The 18,441-nt window shown below is 46.6% G+C and overlaps 1 protein-coding gene across 5 annotated transcripts in view; it reads right to left on the bottom strand.

Annotated features, from left to right (window-relative positions):
* Cacna1e (calcium voltage-gated channel subunit alpha1 E) overlaps nt 1-18,441 on the bottom strand; it is a 471,717-nt gene that overhangs the window by 72,046 nt on the left and 381,230 nt on the right. For 4 of the 5 annotated variants that reach the window (XM_087906403.1, XM_085688095.2, XM_085688094.2 and 1 more), the window contains 11 exons: nt 17,018-17,227; nt 15,851-15,963; nt 13,712-13,824; nt 13,270-13,401; nt 12,747-12,819; nt 11,812-11,929; nt 9,759-9,826; nt 8,293-8,390; nt 4,211-4,267; nt 2,421-3,074; nt 1,705-2,018 (listed from right to left, as the gene is read on the bottom strand). In XM_087906403.1, the coding sequence (XP_087762529.1) occupies nt 1,705-2,018; nt 2,421-3,074; nt 4,211-4,267; nt 8,293-8,390; nt 9,759-9,826; nt 11,812-11,929; nt 12,747-12,819; nt 13,270-13,401; nt 13,712-13,824; nt 15,851-15,963; nt 17,018-17,227 (1,950 nt within the window). The remainder of the gene's footprint in view (nt 1-1,704; nt 2,019-2,420; nt 3,075-4,210; nt 4,268-8,292; nt 8,391-9,758; nt 9,827-11,811; nt 11,930-12,746; nt 12,820-13,269; nt 13,402-13,711; nt 13,825-15,850; nt 15,964-17,017; nt 17,228-18,441) is intronic. The other variant, XM_085688101.2, reaches the window with a different exon arrangement.

Genomic DNA, 18,441 nt, shown 5'->3' with positions numbered 1-18,441 from the left:
ACTAGCCCTAGCAGGGGTGATGGAGGAGGGTTAACTGTCTATTTGTTGCTTTCATTGGTTAATTAATAAAGAAACTGCTTGGCCTGATAAGTCAGAACATAGGTAGGCAGAGTAGACAGAACAGAATCCTGGGAGGAAGAAGGGCAGTTAGGCAGTTGCCATGACTCTCCTCTCCGAGACAGCCGCAGGTTAGAATCCTCCTGGTAAGCCACCACCTCGTGGTGCTACACAGATTATTAAAAATGGGTTAGATCAATATGTAAGAGTTAGCCAATAAGAGGCTACAGATAATGGGCCAAACAGTGTTTAAATGAATACAGTTTCCATGTAATTATTTCGGATAAAGCTAGCCAGGAACCAGGTGGTGGGACACAGCCCGCCGCTCCTTTTACACAGGGGAACAGAGAGATGGTCAAGCTAACTTGCTTCTCTTAAAAGAGGCTTTAAAGCACTTCTTATTTAATAAACATAAAATCAGCCAGACATTAAAAATGGCTATGGACCTGGAAACCTGAAACATGCGCACATCAATCCCAGCAAGCCCTGCATATGGGAGATTTACTTTTTAAAGCAAATCTGGCACTTCTGAGGGTAGCGAATACTAAGCAGAGTGGAAGTGAAGTGGTGGCAGAGAAGCAGGCAGGGAGACATGGAGACTGTCATGTAAAAGAAGACTATGGAAACAAGGAAAACATGCATGCGTGGAACCACATGGCTATAACCTGTGACCACAGGGCAGCAGTGGGATTAATTCAAGGATGCGGTGTGGGGGCGGGAGCAGGATGTGGATTAATGCAAGGATAGAGTAGGGGACACATTACAGGGTGTGGGACCAATGAAGAGATGACATGCAGGCACAGAATAAAGAGCATGACGAATACAGGAAGGAGGGTGCAGGACTCAGGTCATAATGAGGAAAGGCATTGAGGGACAGGGCAGAGATGAGATAAAAGGAAGGGATTGGGGTAGGCAAAGGACTAATGTAGACATGAAATATGCAGTCAGGGCAGTGTCAGGAATAACACTAATGTAGGTGTGGTTCAGGGAAAGATGGGTCATAGAGCCAAGGGGCATAGTAGGTGAAATGCTTTCCCCGGTGTTCCCTGCTAATATTTCGTAGGTTAACATCTGCTTGAAGGAATTTTGATGAGGAAGCATGACTGAGAGCTCCTAGGAGAGAGACAGTTGATAAGAATCCTAGAGCCATGAGATGTTAGTGCAGGGGTGATCTCCAGGGACCGTCTAACTCAGCACTCTCCATTATATGTGACACAAGCGGCCTAGGGATCGTCTAACTCAGCACTCTCCATTATATGTGACACAAGCGGCCTCCAGAGATGGAGCGATGCTTCTGAGACCACTGACTGAGCAGAGCAGCGACCAGAGCTAGAAGCATTCTGCTAGTCCACCCCAGGGGTTCTTCCAGATCATCTAGAAGGTCACAAGGGTGCCCTCGGGCCGCATCAGGACGTAACCAGTTCCAGAGTCACACGTGACAGCTCTGGAGACTCACAGGACCAAATTCTAGAGGACAGAATTCAAGTTGGGGACTCTAACTCTGAAGATCACTGCCTCGCAATGTGGGAAATGGCTTAGTCCTGCTTGGGTGGCTTTCTACAGAGCTTTATTAGATGGAGCTCAGAGCCAGCTGCCCCTGCTAGAGCGGAGGGAGGGTGAGGGTGACAGGACAGGGACTGTGCTCACTGTGCACCACCGTTGAATCCACCAAGGGGTCAACATCAGGGATGGCGACCGTGACGCTGGTGCTCTCGGTGGTAGCCTTGTCCATGTTGGCTGTCATGCAGGAGAGGTCAGGCTCGCTCTGGCTAATGCCCCGGCCCACGTCCAGCTGGACGTCCCCAAGCAGGGCTTGCTCGCTGCTGCCTTCAGCTTCCTGCTCTGCCAGAGCCGCATCCTTCCCCACTTCCAACTCAGGCTGGGGCTGGACTAGAGGAGTTTCTGCCTCATCAAGAGCTCCTACCAGTCCAGAGCCCCTGGGTACCATCAGACTGTTGGTCCTGGGAATAAAGAGCAGGAGACAGCCATGGCTCAGAAACTGTTCTAGAACGGCTGATGTATCTGGCTCAAAAGGAAAAGGGAGAGGAGCAAGAGCGGGCCTCCTTGAGAGCACACAGCCTGAGGGATCTCCCATCTCCACCCAGACATAGAGGTGCAAACACCTCTGGGCCACGCCCACTGGCTCATTCCCACCTCTCCTGGCCCCACACTCTCCAGTGATGCTCTGGAAAAGAACATCATTTTCATACAGATAGACTGCCTGTTATATTAAGACATGCCTTTTAGATGGCGTTTTGGCATCTTATAAAAGGTGACACCAAGTCCCATAAAGGTTTCTGTCACAAAATTCCTCACACCACCCTGAGCTGTAGCTCTCCAGGGCCCTGCTGGGACTGATTTACCTCCGTAAGTCCTGAGTTCTTTCCTCTTCATGGATGGTCGGCTCCTTGCTTCTGTGGCTGCCCTGAGGTTCATGTTCTTTCTCTCCCTCAATGGACACCCCTTCATCCAGACTCCGCTCCTGGCTGGCGGACCTGCTCCGGGACACGGAGGCAGACTCCTTGCCCTCAGTCCTGACACGGCGATGGCGGCTGCGCCTCTGGCTCTGCCTGTGCCTGGCTCGGTCCTCAAAGGTCACCACCGTCTCTCCTCCCCCAGCTTCCTGCTGGGTCGGGTCACAGTTTCCATGACAGGATCTGGGCAACCACGGTGGCTCCCGTTTTCCCAAGGACAAGGGGCTCCTCTGGTTGTCCAGGGCACTGGTCAGGCCGCCTACATTGCTCTTGAGGGAACCCCCGCGGCTAATGCGCTCCTCTTCACACTTCTCAAGACCCAGGCCCAGGGCTAGGCCCTCAATGGGTCTGGGTCTCCGATAGAGGCTGGGGTGAGCGTTGAGTGGGTTGAGAGGGCTCAGTGGATTGAGTGGATTGAGGGGGTTCATCGGCGGGGCCTCCTCTTTGTTGAGGGCTTCTTGGCTAGACATTTGCATGTGCCTCCTCAGCTGGCTGGTGCGTTGTTCCCATACAGACATGTGGTGCCTGCGCCTCCGCTCCCTCCTAACAAAGGAGAAATGGTGGGGGAGGGCAACAGTCAGAACCTGACAGCACACGCCAGGATTAGAGATGGCGGCTTACAGGAGCCATGAATAGGGATCATGGGGTGAAGGAACTAAAGGAGGGGCCAAGATCCCAGACAAGAAGCACAAAGATGCAAGGAGCAGAGTGGCCACACATGAGAAAGTTGTCAGACCAGTGCCTCCAAGTCCAGTATTGGGTACTTTTCCCTCCAGTCCCTGCTTCTGTGGTACAGAACTGAGCCCCATATCCCCATGACCAGTGAGAGCGGCAATACAAAGACTCATCCGGCCTTCCTTTCCCAGCACTCCTTTGATTGAGGGTATCAATTGGGGTCTCTTATGTACCCACCAATGGCCCTTCATTCAAGGTCAGAGGTTCCCCTCCTCTCCCCTTCCCTCTCAGATTTTAGCCTGGAATAGCACGGACTGAGATGCAGCTTGTTCGGCTACTAACAAAGATAACGACAGTGGCAAACAGCCCCATGTGCTAACAGTGGCAGCATCCCCTGAAAATAATGGGGCCATGGGCTTCTAAAACAACTGCTAATGAGACCCACAAAAGACTGTATTCACAGAGCAGTCCACGCCCAAACTATTGTTGAGGACTTCAGCTCGGAGGCCTAACGAGTAGTCACATGGCAGCAGGAACACACAAACATGGCATGGAGAACACGGGCGTGGGCTCCTCAGCTGGAAGGGTGGACACCTACTCCCTCCCTCCCATGCCTGTGGGCACATGCATGTGAAACCACACGCGCCTTCACTGAGGCCCACACAGAGATGTACACAACTGCCTGCGTGAAAGGAAGCCCCACCAGCTCGTTACCAGTGTGAGCACATGCCCACTGTCAGGCCAGACACAACAGCAAACAACACGCGGTCACATACTTTAGACACACTGGTAAAAGCACACAGTGAAAGATACCAAGGGGCACGTCCACAGATGTGCATGGGACACACACACACACACACACACACACACACACACGCCCCACACACCAAGGCACACGCTGACGTTTACACTCATTGTCACTTTGTCCACGGCCAGGACAGAAACACATCGTCCCCATGCCCACACAGAACCACTCCCAAACACGCAGACCGGTACACACATACAGGTGGCTGCTGCGCGGCTCCCACATCGACATGTGGTGTCTTCTCCTTCTGTCTCTTCTGGGAAAGAAAAACGGACAGGTTCAGTCCACCCCGACCTCCAGGACCTGCGAGCCCCACAGCCACTGGCAGATGTCTAGAGGGAAGCCAGAGCCTCTGGCATGTCCACGGGGCTTCCGTGCATCTGCCTGCCCTCTGAAGACTCCCCACCGACAGTGCTCCCACAGCGGGTTCCGAGTCCTTGCTATGTGCATCTTACACCGATCTTGTTTCTGAAGCAGGCATGCAGAGTCCCAGAGGACAGACTACTTGTAGGCTATAGCTTTCAATGCTTAAACACCAGGCCCCGCCGAGCTCCCACGACTACCCTCCCGAGTCCTGTTTTGATGAGTATTTGTTTCCCCCTCCCCAGTCATTTCAAGGGCAACACAGCACATTCACCCAGGTAGGACCCTTCCAGCTCATCACTCCCACAGCAGATCCTGGCTCAGTTTTATGGAACGTAGAGAAGACAAACGGTCTGTCATGTACACCAGTGGAGCTATAGAGCAACCCAAGGCCATGGCTATACTCCAGAGGCCACAGAATGCGAGTGGTACCCTTCAAGGTTTCCTCTGTTTTGCTGGGTAAAACACAGAACTGACCTTAGGCTGGTTGGATGAAATATCACTTCTACATACACATTGCAATCTTTCTTTCGGATTCAAGTTTGAGGAACGGTCAGAGTGATGGGATGGATGGAAGTTGCAAAAGTAGAAATGAGCGTGTCAGCACAGGGAGCTGGCTGGGGTAGAGGGCAACTCTCACGATTCTCATCAACTGAGAATTCCCAGAGTGAGCCTGCTCTAGCCCTAGAACTGGAGGACCCTGGTGTAGCACAATGAAGTCTGCTGGGTATGGGAAGCAGGGAAATGATTTGCCTGTTCTGAGAAGACTCATCAATGCAGACCATGCCAGGCAAATGAACTCTGCCCTGCTGCCCTATCTCATGCACTTTAGAGGAGCCTCAGACAAGGGCAGGACTGAGGAAGCAGAGGCAGCCAATCTAAGCATCTATGGGGATCTGGAAGAAGCACAAATGAGCTTGGATGTACACAAGTACTCATTAGTATAGACATCATTGTAGAGATGCTGTGAGCTCCTCAACAAAACACACATCCCTCAGCATCGGCAGACTGTGCCATAGCAGGGCACAGGAGGGGCGGGAAGCATGGGTAGCATATAGAAATAGAAGCACACACTCTAGACAGGCTCCGAGCACACCCACCGCAAAAAGCGTATCATGTCATCTCTTGAAAATTCTCAAGTATTCAAATACCAACCCTCAAAGCAAATGTGTAAGAGAAGTATATGGGAGAATTCTCTCTCTCTCTCTCTCTCTCTCTCTCTCTCTCTCTCTCTCTCTCTCATACGTACTTTCTGTCTCTAGTAGGCATTCAGTTTCTCACACACATGCAGACTCTTACACACTTATATACACACTTATGCACACACACATACTCTAAGCAAGAGAAACTAATCTTTGTCACACAGTCAGGCATATACTTGACACTTGACTTCACCTGTCTACTCATGTAGGTAATATTCCAAGTTTGCTGTCGTGCTCCAAAACCACACGGAGAAGTAGCCACTAACTCCAACCTGTGTGCACGTGATCTGTGTACACCTCACCATAGCCATGTAAAGCAGAAAGAGAAGGAGTCCTCCTTTCCCATCCCAAACATGGGCAAACTCTGAGGTCCTAAGTGGTCCTCTTTAAGGCTACAGAGCATGTTAGTGACAATTAGGGCCACCACTGGGACACTTGGGTTTGTGCCGATGCTCTTTCCATGGTTGCCCATGGCAGCCACAATTGTGCTTGCCAGAAATCAGTTGCTGGGAGGCACACCCGAGCAAGACACGCATCCCCGGAGATCCCTCCGAGCAGCAGTCCACACGACATGGCATATGGACGGCAACCAAGGCCCTGCTGCCATCCTACTGTGGATGTCTGCAGCACCTACTCCACCTTCGTTCTGCACCGATGCTCGTTGCTCCATTCCCACAGCCCTGTGCCTACCCACATCTCATTCATTCCTCTCTCCTATAAATAGTTTCTACTCTGGGCCAATCATCGTTCCCAATCACATCCCTCCAAACCCTTTTCTCCCCCAAGCTTCCTCGTCTCAGTAAATAGAACCACCCACTCCTGGCGGCAGCAAGTCCTATCCATCTGCAGCTCTGGATACCTGTGTGTATGTGATTTTAGCCAAAATTTATGAGTTCAGAGGAGCAGGGTAGAAATTACTCAAAACCAGAGAATAGTCTGAAGAGGAAGGAGTTGTTTGGTATTCCCCAATCAATTGTTAAGAACGTTTGTTTTTCTCAGACTCACAGAAAAGGGACTTAGAAGGCAACCCTTTCCAGCTTTGGGAAGCAAATGCAAGCCAATAGTAGAGAAAGGATGCACCACATAGAATGGTGAGCGTCACAATGGATGAGGTAGAAGCTGCTCAGAAGATCCTCCCTTCCATTAAGAGTTGGCCACCAAGAACTCGTCTCTCTCTGGCTTTAAGTTATGGTTGACAGGGACCAGTAGCTCGGGATATATTTTACTTCTCAGTGGGTTCCCACTGTTTCCATGGATATGACAAGGCCCCTCACACAGGTCTCCTGCATGCCTTGATTATCATCAAGAATTCTGGGGTTCTTTTCTACTGGCTCCCTTTATTGTGCAGAGGCCAGGCCTATGCAGGACTGCACCGAGTCCCCAAGTTCTCCCATGGAGGACAGATCCAGGCTGGACCCTGGGAGAGTGAGCCTAGCTCCTCTCCATATCAGCTTCCCATTCAGTCTCAAATCTCTTCCATCTGGACACTGTTTCTACCAAGCTACTAGAAAAGTCACTAAATTAGCTTCTGTTTTGCCAAATCCAGTAATCCCTTCTCTATCCCCATTGGACAGTGCTCCAATAGCATGCAGTACCACTGCTCCCACCCATGCATGCTTCTAGGACATCACACTCCTCTGTTACTTTGCCCCCCAGCTACACTCCCTTGCCTCTTTCCCTGCTTCTCCTCTGCCAGAGAAGCGCATGCTCAGGCTCTGTCCTCAGCTCCACTCTTCCCCTGTCCCCACTCTTCCTGGGTCATCTCACCCACACTGATGGCTTAAATACCATCTAAATGCAAATGACTTCCCTCAAATCTTTATTTTAATCCCAACTTCTCTTCTATGCTCCAGACACGTGTAACCAATAGCCTATTCACACACTTGGATGCCTTAGAAACATCTCAAATTCAGTGTGGCCAAAATGAACTCTTGATTTCCGTTATCTCTGTGCAGCACCAACAAATATTCCCAAATGTTCCCACCTTCCATGCAGCTATCTAGGTCCCCAAAATATAAAACTGGTGGAAATTTTTTTATTTCTTCTCTTTCTGTCTTTTTTTAAAAATTATTCTTACCCCTACTGCATTTAATCCATGAATGTATCCCACTGGCTCACATTCCAAAATCTAGACTGAGTAGAACTGTCATCTCCTCCGTGGCTACTTTCCTTGTCTAACTCATCAACACCCACTTTACACTAACAGCAGCTGCATCTCACTGCTTCCATGCTGGGTCCTCATAACCCATTTTCTATGGAGCAGAGTGATGCGTTAAAGTGGAAGCCACAGGATGCGACACCCTTCCATGTTAAGTATTCCCATGATTTCAACTTGAATACATGCTAAATCCTTCACCTGGAGGGTAGGACCTCTGTACTGGCTGGTGCCAATTTCACTGCTCTCAGTGTCTTCTGTCCCCCTGGGTCTCTATAAGTCACACTGGACCTTGCTGGGGGACAGTTCCTTCAGCATACCATACAATTGCCTGCTGTATGTTTAGGTTTCTATTTACACAAAGAGCGCCTCTTGGATTTATCTGAGTGGTGTCCCTACTACATGCACAATATTCTGATTACCTGTTCTGTAACAGTGTGCTATGTACTATGGACAGTTCACCAATAGAAGAGGTGCCTTCCTGCGGCTGATTATTATAGGCATTGATGACTTAGATTTAGCCCCAGAAACCCAGGGTCAGCGTTTGGATGGCTTACTCACTCAATAGAAGGCATGTTGGGTGCAGACATCGGGCTAACCTCCTTGGCCTTCTGCAGTGCATGCTTCTGGTTGAAGGCTTCTTCCTCCTCCTGTTCATCCTAGACACAAAGCAGAGAGAGTTTGCCTTGGATTGCCATAAAAAGAGTAGCTTCTTTCAACCCTTCCCAGGAGCCCAAGCAAGATGAGGTAAGAAAAAAAAAAAGTGTTAAACCCTGTCATGGAGTTTCCCTGCATGGCATATGGGTTTCTAGGCAAAGATCAAAGTTCTTTACCTATATTTTTTAGGTGTTATACAAAGAGAGTGAGACAGAGAGACAGAGACTCTATGTGTGTGTGTGTGTGTGTGTGTGTGTGTGTGTGTATGTGTGATATGTGATGTGTGCAATTTCCCATGGAAGTGAGAAAAAGACATTGTATTCCCCTGAAACTGGAGTTACAAGCAGTTGTGAGCCACCCCATATGATGCTTACAGCTAAAGCTGGGCCCTCTGGAACACTTTTAACTGCTAAGCATCTCTGCAGCATCACCTCAGCTATATTCTTGCTTGAAGCGATGACACCAAAGAAGTAAGTCCAGCTAGCTGGTAGAAGTCTTATAGTATGCATATCTCCCTAGCATGCTATGGTTTCCACACACAGTATTTCACCTGAATTTTGCTGTAATACTGTGGGGCAGGTAGGCCGATATGTCTTTTCCATCTTATACCTGTGAAAGCTGCTATTAATGGAGATCAGTACGTCTATCAAAGCTAAACCAGCCACTAATGGAAAGATGCAGTATTTGAAACTGTTTTTTCAAATACTAAAGCTCATATTTTCAATTCTATACTATAGAGATGAGGGTTTTAAGAGATGTGAGAAGAGTAGGCAACAATCATAGATCCAGTGGGAAAAGTTCAGAAAACCTCAAAATGTTGTGTACCTTCCTAAAACCAAATTTGCGTTTACAGCAAGAATTTTTACCAATTTCGTGGATCATCCCACTGCATTTAACACTGTCTCCTCCCAGGGAGTGGAGAATTCCATGAAAGAAAGGGATACCTCTTTGAGACTGACAGTATCTGATTTCATAGAAACTTCCTAGAATGGCCATGGTCAATGGATTACCCTGGTAGCCTTAATGCAGGAGCTGCAATGCCCCTGATCACTCTCACACCCAAGCCCTTGAGGATTTGGTCACATAGTTGAGGTCACACTGACATAGGTCGTAGTAACAGAGGCAGAGCTTAAAATCTAGAGTTCTACTATTTTTTTGGTTTTGCATTCTGTAATTCTGAGAATGACCCATGGGAGGGCTTACAGAGATATGCTGATATTTTCTATAGGCCCCAAGAGACCCATGCTGAACCAAAGCTCAGTAAACTCAGCGAAAGTAAACCAGGCTTCCCACATGGATGTGTGACTCTCCAACCATCTAAAAGATGGTTGGAAGTTCCAGAAGATGACTCTCTTGAAAATAGTGCTTACCTTGGTCAGTTCCTGGGCATTGGCCAGATTGTCCACAGCGATGGCCAAGAATACGTTCAGCAGTGTGTCTGTGGGTATGGGTTAAGGGTGGGCAGGCAAGCAAAGTAAAAAGCTGTAGCAAGTCTGAGAGGGTCTCTCCAGAACTTTTCTGCCTGACCACTGGAAGCAGTGCCTTAAAATAGCAGTAGCAGGGACCAGGGGGACAGAAACTTCCTTCTACAGGGCATTATGTCTTTCCTCTTTCCACATATTGCCTCTTTCTGTAGACCAAAAGCCTGAATCAAACCACCTGGAAGGGGCGAATATGGTGGGGGAACCCTCAGACAGCGGTGGTCCTGATGATTAGCAATAGGAAGTAGAAGGACCACTGAGCCATGCGCAGGGAGCTGGGCATCAGTACTCATCTCGACTCCCCCTCCTGGAAGGCAGGAATCTCCTTAGACAAAACCAAAGAGAAGGAGGCCAGCAGCTTTCTGTGAAGGGTGCTGACTTATTTCTCTCTTGTTAGGCTCCCGGAGAGCTTCCAGGATTCATCTGACAAATGTCACAGCACGGACACAATTCATCCTGAAGTCCACTTCCATTACATATGCTAACTCCTAAGGTCCCAGTTTTTTGTGTCTGAGACCCGTATGTCGTGGAACATGAAACTAATTTAATAAACCATACAAGGATGGATCTGCCACTTAGAGTAACTGGAAAATCAAGAGGCTGCCATTGAGACAAACTGGCCTTCCGTTCCTGTGACTTATCAGGTAGCTTCTTCTTATGCATTCCTCACGTCTAGTTTATAGTCTGTTCCGACCACTAGCTGTCCTCAGGACAAGATCCTTTCTTCTTTGTGAGGCTATAGGCAAAAATGCAGCTGCCTCAGAATGTCCCCATTGAGCTCTGTAATCCAATCCAAGGTGAGCTTCACTCCCCCAGGGACCTCGTAGTTATACAAATATTCACAGTTTATAAGATGCATTTAATAATTATTTCATTCAATGCCTACAATTAGTAAAAGAGATATCGTTATCTTCCTTTGAAATGTGGAAACAAAATCTCCGAGAGAACAAGGGACTTTCCTGAAGACCACACATCTGGTTAACAGAGTGTCCCAGGGACTCAAACCTCAATCTTCCTGCTCTAGATTTTTCCACCGGTCTTGTTCCTGTTGCTGTGATCCAACACCCCAACCAAAGTGGGGTTGATTTTAACTCCCAGTGCCAGGTTACAGAGCAGAGGAGCGAAAGAAGCAGTCGCTTGACATAAGCTTTAACTCGTCCCTCTCTGCACTTGACTACGTGCGGCGACTAGCAGCTCTGAGTCTCAGTTGAGTGCGCTGGCTGCCTCATGATGGACCACAGGATGATGGGCTGTGAGCTAAAGTAACCCCTTTCCCCCCTCTAAGTTGCTTTTTGCCGGGGTATTTATTTTTCCCTCAGCAATAGATAGAGCATGAGGTATAAGATTGGAAAATACAGAATTTCATGGTTAGTCTTCCTTTATAGGTTTATATTGACTTGATGTGATCTAGTATTTTGTCTTATGAGGTAAGGAATAGATGAACCACCACTTACATAGCAAAAATGACTTACCACATAACATCAATGTAATGACCACTAATACTTAATGGTATTAGTGCTCATTTTGGTACTTATATTTATTTTGAAATTGTATGACATGGTAGGCTCTGCTGTTTATAAATATGTAACTAATTCACTAGTATTATGATCTGCCTACTATTTTAGTATACAATGATCCCAGGTCTCACATATTTTACAGAACCCATAGTATTTCCAACCATTCAACATATCAGCATTACATGGCATTATTTGTATATTGTAGATTTAGGCAGTTACATCTTTTTATTGCTTGTATTCTTTCCAGAATTAGCATACAAATTCCTGAAGGTGGAACTCTTGTTGCCTTTAGTAAAAGCAAGCATTGCCTATGACCTCTCATCTTGCCTACCCCAGGTCTCCCACCCTTACCCCTACCCCATCATCTCCTCGAAGGCTGGTACAGGGAAGTAATCACACTACAGAAGAACACCGTAGCAGGATACAGTTTCCAAACAAGGTGAGCACAATGAAGTAGATGGCAGACCACATGCCCGAGCTGACCCCACCCTGGGAGCGGATGCCATTGTACATCACCTCATTCCAATCTTCCCCCGTCAGGATCTATATGGAGCAAAGAACAAGCAGGTCAAGACTCTGGCTTGGCAGAAAAGATGGGGCCAATGTGAAGGGCAAGATACAAGGGATGGATCTTTCCCATCTATCTCCTCGCTTGACTTCCTGCTAAGATAGGAGAAAAAGCCATTTCTATAAATACTATTTGGGGGGGTGCTTGGAGACAGGTTTCACTATAGCTTTGAGCTTGTCCTAAAACGAGCTCTTGTAGACCACACTGGCCTCGAATTCACAGAGAACCCTCTGCCTCCTGAGTACTGGGATTAAAGGCATGTGCCGGCAAATAATCATATTTTTATATGGAAGAGAATTACAGACATTCAACATAAAAAGAAAAGAAGGAGAAATACTCCTGCCTATTTCAGAGTTCTTCACATGCCCAGACTGACCAGTCTGTGGGAATTACATGGACCTGGTGGTCTGATCACTACTTGACTGTTCCCATGGGTAACAGCACATTGTTCCCAAGACAGCAGCACTGTTGGAAAAGCCTCAGTGGTTCTAGGTTGGAAGCTGGGTTCTGCTTCAGCCTCAGAGACTGCCTAAGCAGTACTTTTCTTCAGCTGTAAGTCTAAAATATTATTGATGTTGAGTTTTCCTTATGACTTAAAATTTTTCTTAGGACCCTCTTGCTGGTGGTAACAGAGACATAGGAGCTTAAGGGATTATTGTAATGATTCCTCAAACAGGAGGAATACTGCTCTCTTCTCAAAACAGGAGCCCTAACACTCAAGACACTGCCTTCATTACTGCGTGGCCTACGGGTCCCCACATTGCTCTTCTGAGCTGTCAGTTGCCCTCATACCTGGAACACTGTCATGATTGCTGCAGGGAAGGTGTCAAAATTAGCTGAAGGAGTCCCGTCATTAAAGTTAAACCTGAAAAGGAAATCCAGGGAGAATAAAGACATCATTTACCAAGTTGCCCAGCCCCAAGATTAAAGTTTTCATCACTTCTTTTCTCTTTTCTCCTCATCTCCCCCACCCAGGGCTCTCCATCCCACATGCTCTATGAAGATGGCAGCCCCATTTCTGAAAAAAAAAATGAGGTTTCAGAGGTATGAGTCATAAGACAGAGTTTGGGCTGGTCGGCAGTTATGAGACTCCATCCTGATCATTTCACGGAGAGCTTCCAAAGGTTAGGTCCTCCAAAGGAACCCTTTTCAGTATATGTAATAACAGCAGAGACATTTGCTTCTCAAGTGCATCCACAGACTATTCAGACCAAGAGCAAACACGACGCTGACACACCAAATCAATCACCTTGGTCCTTGCAGGCCTAAGACTAATCAGAGCTTCCTTTGGATGGAAAGCCCCCCTGGCCCTTACCTGCCTCCAAAGAGCTGCATTCCTAGGAGAGCGAAGACAACGATGAAGAGGAAGAGGAGGAAGAGCAAGCTGATGATAGACTTCATGGAGCTCATCAAGGAGACAACCAGATTCCTGAGGGATGCCCAATACCTGGGGGATCCAGACAAGGTTACAGCTGTTGACACAGTACCAAGTCATCCCCGAGGTTAGCTTGCCATCAGCCTACACGTCACAAAACTGCCTTCATGTATCCGTGAAGGCGAGGTGGTAACAGCATGACCCTGCCCTAGGAAATGTGTCGTTCAATGTCTTGTCACTGACAGTTTTCTAGTTTGGTCTTTAGAGAAGGGAGATCTGAAGGATGTAAGAGATGGAGCAGGAAGGGGGGAAGTAAGAAAGAGAAGTGAATAAGAGTTCCGTTCTCAAAGGTGGTGGGAAGAGTCCAGATGTCATCACTTACTTGGTTACTTTAAATATCCTTAGGAGTCGGAGAGCTCGTAAGACACTGATTCCAAAAGATGTACCAGGTCTGAATATTGCCCAGACCACCTCAAAGATGCTGCCCACTGTGACCTAACAGATAAACACAGCCACGGAGAGAAGAAGGAGAGAGAAGACAGAGCGTCTTGGTACTTAGTCCATTATTATCAGTTCTCATTGGGCGCTGGTGAAATTGAGACTCTCTCTCCCCAGTCTCAGCCCTAATCAAAGTACATACTTGAGAAGCTACCAAAGAAAAACGATTACTGTGCCCCCCATGCCCCACTGTTGTCCCTCTCCTTCCTAACTTTAAATCAGCTCATTGGGCATTGGTTTACTGACTTGACCTTCATAATATTACAATACATAGTCACCGCTTATGCACAAATTCAATAGCAATGGATGTTCCTGCTTCATATCACCTTATAAACACAGGCAAAGAAGAGGTTCTCACATCATAGGAACCAGCTTGAGCTAGTCAAGGTTGTGTTCCTATCAAAATACCAAAAAGGGTCCACATTCTCTCATCATTCTAGACTGCAACTTGACTGAGAACATTTCTGTGCCGTTGGGTTAAATATCTTTCAATGTGAATCCCCAGTGTAATAGTATCTGTGTTGACATAGGGTCTGATTGCTATAGGAAGTCATAATTGCAATTACTATTTCAAGATTGTTGTTGCTTATGGGAATTGGAGTAGAATCCAGGGCCTTCTTTGCACGTGCTAGGCTAGCGGTCTATCAACACCACAGTCTCAACCTCTGTTTTTCTGAAATTATTTTTATTATTTTAAGTTATGTGTATGTGTAGGTGTACATGTGAGTGCAGGTGACCCAGAGGCTAGAATCGTAGGCTCCCCCTGGAGCTATAGCTCTAGGTGATTGTGAGCTATCTGACACGTGATACACACCTAACTGGAGGTCCTCGATAGGACAGTGAGCACACTTAACTGCTAAGCCATCCCTCACCTCCCTCCAACTTTTGCTTTCTGAAACAGGGGTTCACTATATAGCTCAGGTCACCTTGTAATTTCCTACATAGCTGAGGTTGGCCTCATACTTGTGAGTCTTTGATTTCAGCATCCTGAATATTGGAGCATGCCACTGTGGCTAGCTTTGAGTTACTTTGTGATTATACACCATGGAATGTTGACTATGTTGTAGACACTGTGCTGGGGGAAATAATGAAAACCCGTCTTCAAAGCAATGCTGATAAGTATGTCTATGAGAAAAGCAATGTTAAAACAGTTTCTCACCAGCTATCATGCCTGGAAATTGCCTGTATTCAGAACTGTGTTTTCCTGGTGAAAATGTAGATTGGCAAGTGCTCAGAACCTTTATCACCTGACTGCAGCTTTGGCAGAAAAGGGAATAGGTTTGGCAGAAAGAGAGGTGGCTCAGAAACCTAAGGTCTTGCTTCTCTGTTCCAATGTAAATCAGGTATGTGAACCAAGCACTACGGTGTCTATCACCTTATGCATAGAGGGCAGGCTAACCCCTAACACCTCATACCTTGTACAGGACTCCTGTACGCAATTCAGGAAATAAATGTGCATGAATGTATCTTGAACACTACTAACAAGACACACACCTAAATATTATACAGAAGGCAAGCAGCTAGACAGAATGTTCTGCAAGGAGTTATGCTAATCCAAGAGTGTGTGAGTTCACGTGAGGGCATACCTAGACATTTATGTTCATTTTTGACTGAAGTAGAAAATAAACAAATGTATAACCTCTTTCTTCTAAAGCCACCACTAGAATTAAGTCCTTTGTCCTGCTCTCCCAGACTTCCCCTAAGATAATAAGTGGTTCAAAATTCTGGCTATGTGTAGCTTTGTAAAATCTCGTTGAGCTATATAGTTAAATGTACACTCTTTAGTATATGTGTTATACATCAATAAAAACATTAAAACTCAAAGAGGGTTTTTAAAAAACCAAACAAATCCTTTGCCGGCACGGATTCATTCACTTCTGAACTCCCTTTATCTCATCATACACATGTGCCTTTTATGATTTTGACTTCAATGGCTCATGCTGAGTGACAGACCAAGCTGCTTATCTAAAACCATATCCCATCAACATGAAACAGAAGGACACGCAGGCTTCCGAGGACTTACCCCAAAATCGAAGCAGTTGAATGAGGAATGAAAATAAAGGCGTGGCCCCATGCCATACATCTTCAGGGACATCTCCAACAGAAAAAGTCCCAGAAACAAAAATTCTGCATAGTCTGAAAGTAGTAAAAACAGAATCATTTGTTCCAGGGATGGTGTGAGCACTTCTGCCCACCACCTGACACATGCCCCTTGTAGAAGAGTCCCAGATCTCAGTATGTAAGAAGCCAGCATTGGGCAAAGCCTATTTTCTGAGCCTTCTGCTCTGGGATGAGCCCCTGGCCCAACCAATGGTTGTCGTTTAGCAATATGAGAAAGGTTACCATTGGCCTTCCAGTAGAGGGTGGCCCTCAGAGAAGAAAGGTCTGTGCTTTGGACTGACTGAAGAGGCTAGGTACCCTCATCTATACATCATAGTCTCCTGGCCATCACTGACATCCAGAGGCAATCATGCTCAGACATGTATGTTACTGCTTTTGATCCATTTGATGTATCCATTGTTCTCAGGACTTTCCCCCCAGCTCTCAGTGATTCAAATTCTTTACACCACTGAATCCCCATAAGAAACTTCTAGGACCCAAGGTACAACACTGCTGTGAGATGCCTTTCTGTATACTGTGAATATGTTTTATTACCATTGGTTAATAAAGAGGTCAATTTGGCCACTAATCAGACATAATAGAACCAGGTGGGAAATCCAAGGAGGGATACAGGGAGTAGAAAGGTAGAGTCAGAGAGATTCCAGCAGCCATCCAGGAGGAAAGATGTGAGGTAACAAGCCATGGGCCTCATAGTAAAATATAAACTAATAGAAATGGGCTAATTTCATTGTAAGAGCTAGTTAATAATAAGCCTGAGTAAACAGGTCAAATAGTTTGTAATTAATATCAAGCTTCTGAGTGATTATTTTAAAAGAACCTTGGAATTGGGTGGTACAGAAGGAAAAAAAAACAAAGCTCCGTTTATACAACACTCATGTGTTAACTCATCAGCAGTATTTACCCCAGCAGATAATAAAGGCCAAGAGCAGTTGTTTGATAATCCATTCCCCTCTTGCAGCAGCTTTGGCTTCCTTCAATGTATAAAGTTAGCATGCCTTAGGTCCTTTCATTCATTTTTACAGAAAACCAAGGGACCCACTTGAGGGGATAGCAATTGCTATTCACTTACAGAGGAGGTGAGTGAGCCACTGGGGTTGGTTGTGATGAACAATGGCCACACAGGCAGTATTGAGAGCCACAACACTCAAGACGATCCAGTAAAACACTTGGGATTTGACCATGTGGCGGATAGAGATACGCAGAAGCCGTTCCTTGTGCCGGAAATAGGAGGCTCCATCTACCTTTGTGCTCTTGATACTGGCTCTGGCAAGAGGCGTGCCTAAGGAAGGGAAATGAAGAGGAATGAGACTACAAAATATCCCAGGTCTGCCCTTCTATGGCATCCACAGGGACAGCTTGAGTACCAGGACAAGGTGCCCGTCACATTGCAGACCTGGGCAACCCCTATGTTATGGGCTAAGTAATCTCCACAGGGAGAGACCCTGCTTTTTCTCTCCAGGCACACTCTCAAGTCCTAGGAAACTGAAAGATTCCCAAGCAGGACACCAGGCAGACACCCAGCATCTCGAATGCTAACAGGATCGGGTATGTATCTGTAAGAGACTGGGCTTCTCTCTTTCCTTTCCCTTTAAATATGCTTCAGACACCGGAATCCTCCTGCTGCACTTGTGATATTTCTGCCACGGGCAACATAAAGCAGCATGGGCTTTGTAAGTCTCTTCTGCTTTTTAGGATGGAGTGAGAGATCCTGCCCTTTTTCTGGGGAGGAAGAAACCTGTCAAGAGCCAGAATCTGTAAGAGAAGCTAGGATTGAACTGTAGTCATATCAGTGGATTGTTAAAAGGAATTAGTTTAAGTTTCACAAGATGGAAGTAGAATGGTGCTACTCTGTTAAGCAAATGGCTTCAAGTTCTCCCGTGTGGGTCACTAGAAGAAATAGGTCCTGAGGATCCTTGAAAAATATGGGTTGAGTATCCCTTATCCAAAATAGATGGACGAGACACAGTTCAGATTTCAGATTATTTTTGTGATCACACTCTTGGCTGTATATGATAAAGTATCTTGGAGGAGGGATCCATGTCTACGGATAAAATCCATTTATGCTTCAGATATCTCTTATATGCATAGGCTGAATGTAGCTTCGTACAATATTTTAAATAATTTTGTGAGAGAAACCAGTTTCACAGTGTGGAATTTTCCACTTGTGGTGCCACAGCATTGTTAAAAAAATTGTCTAATTCTGGCGCAGCTCAGATTTGGGGTTTTTAGATTAGGGATACTCAACCTGTATCCCAACGTGGGTTCTCACTGTCACACCCAGGAGAGAAAGGATACATCTGCAAATGAGATCCACCTGTCACACTTGAAGAACCCTAAGCCCTGAGTTTCATGTACACAGCATCCCCTGGTCCTTTCGTCTTTTCTGCAAACCATTGGCATTTAGGTTAGATTCCCAGGCCTTCCCTTAATTACATCCCTACATTCGGGATCCTTTGGGTTCTTTTTGTTCCTTGTGGGTTCTTCTCAAAAGAC

The sequence above is a fragment of the Myodes glareolus genome, chromosome 5, assembly GCF_982192425.1.
Source record: "Myodes glareolus chromosome 5, mMyoGla1.1, whole genome shotgun sequence".
Taxonomy (NCBI): domain Eukaryota; kingdom Metazoa; phylum Chordata; class Mammalia; order Rodentia; family Cricetidae; genus Myodes; species Myodes glareolus.
Note: the sequence above shows the minus strand (reverse complement) of the source record. Positions and strands in the feature narration are given on the sequence as shown.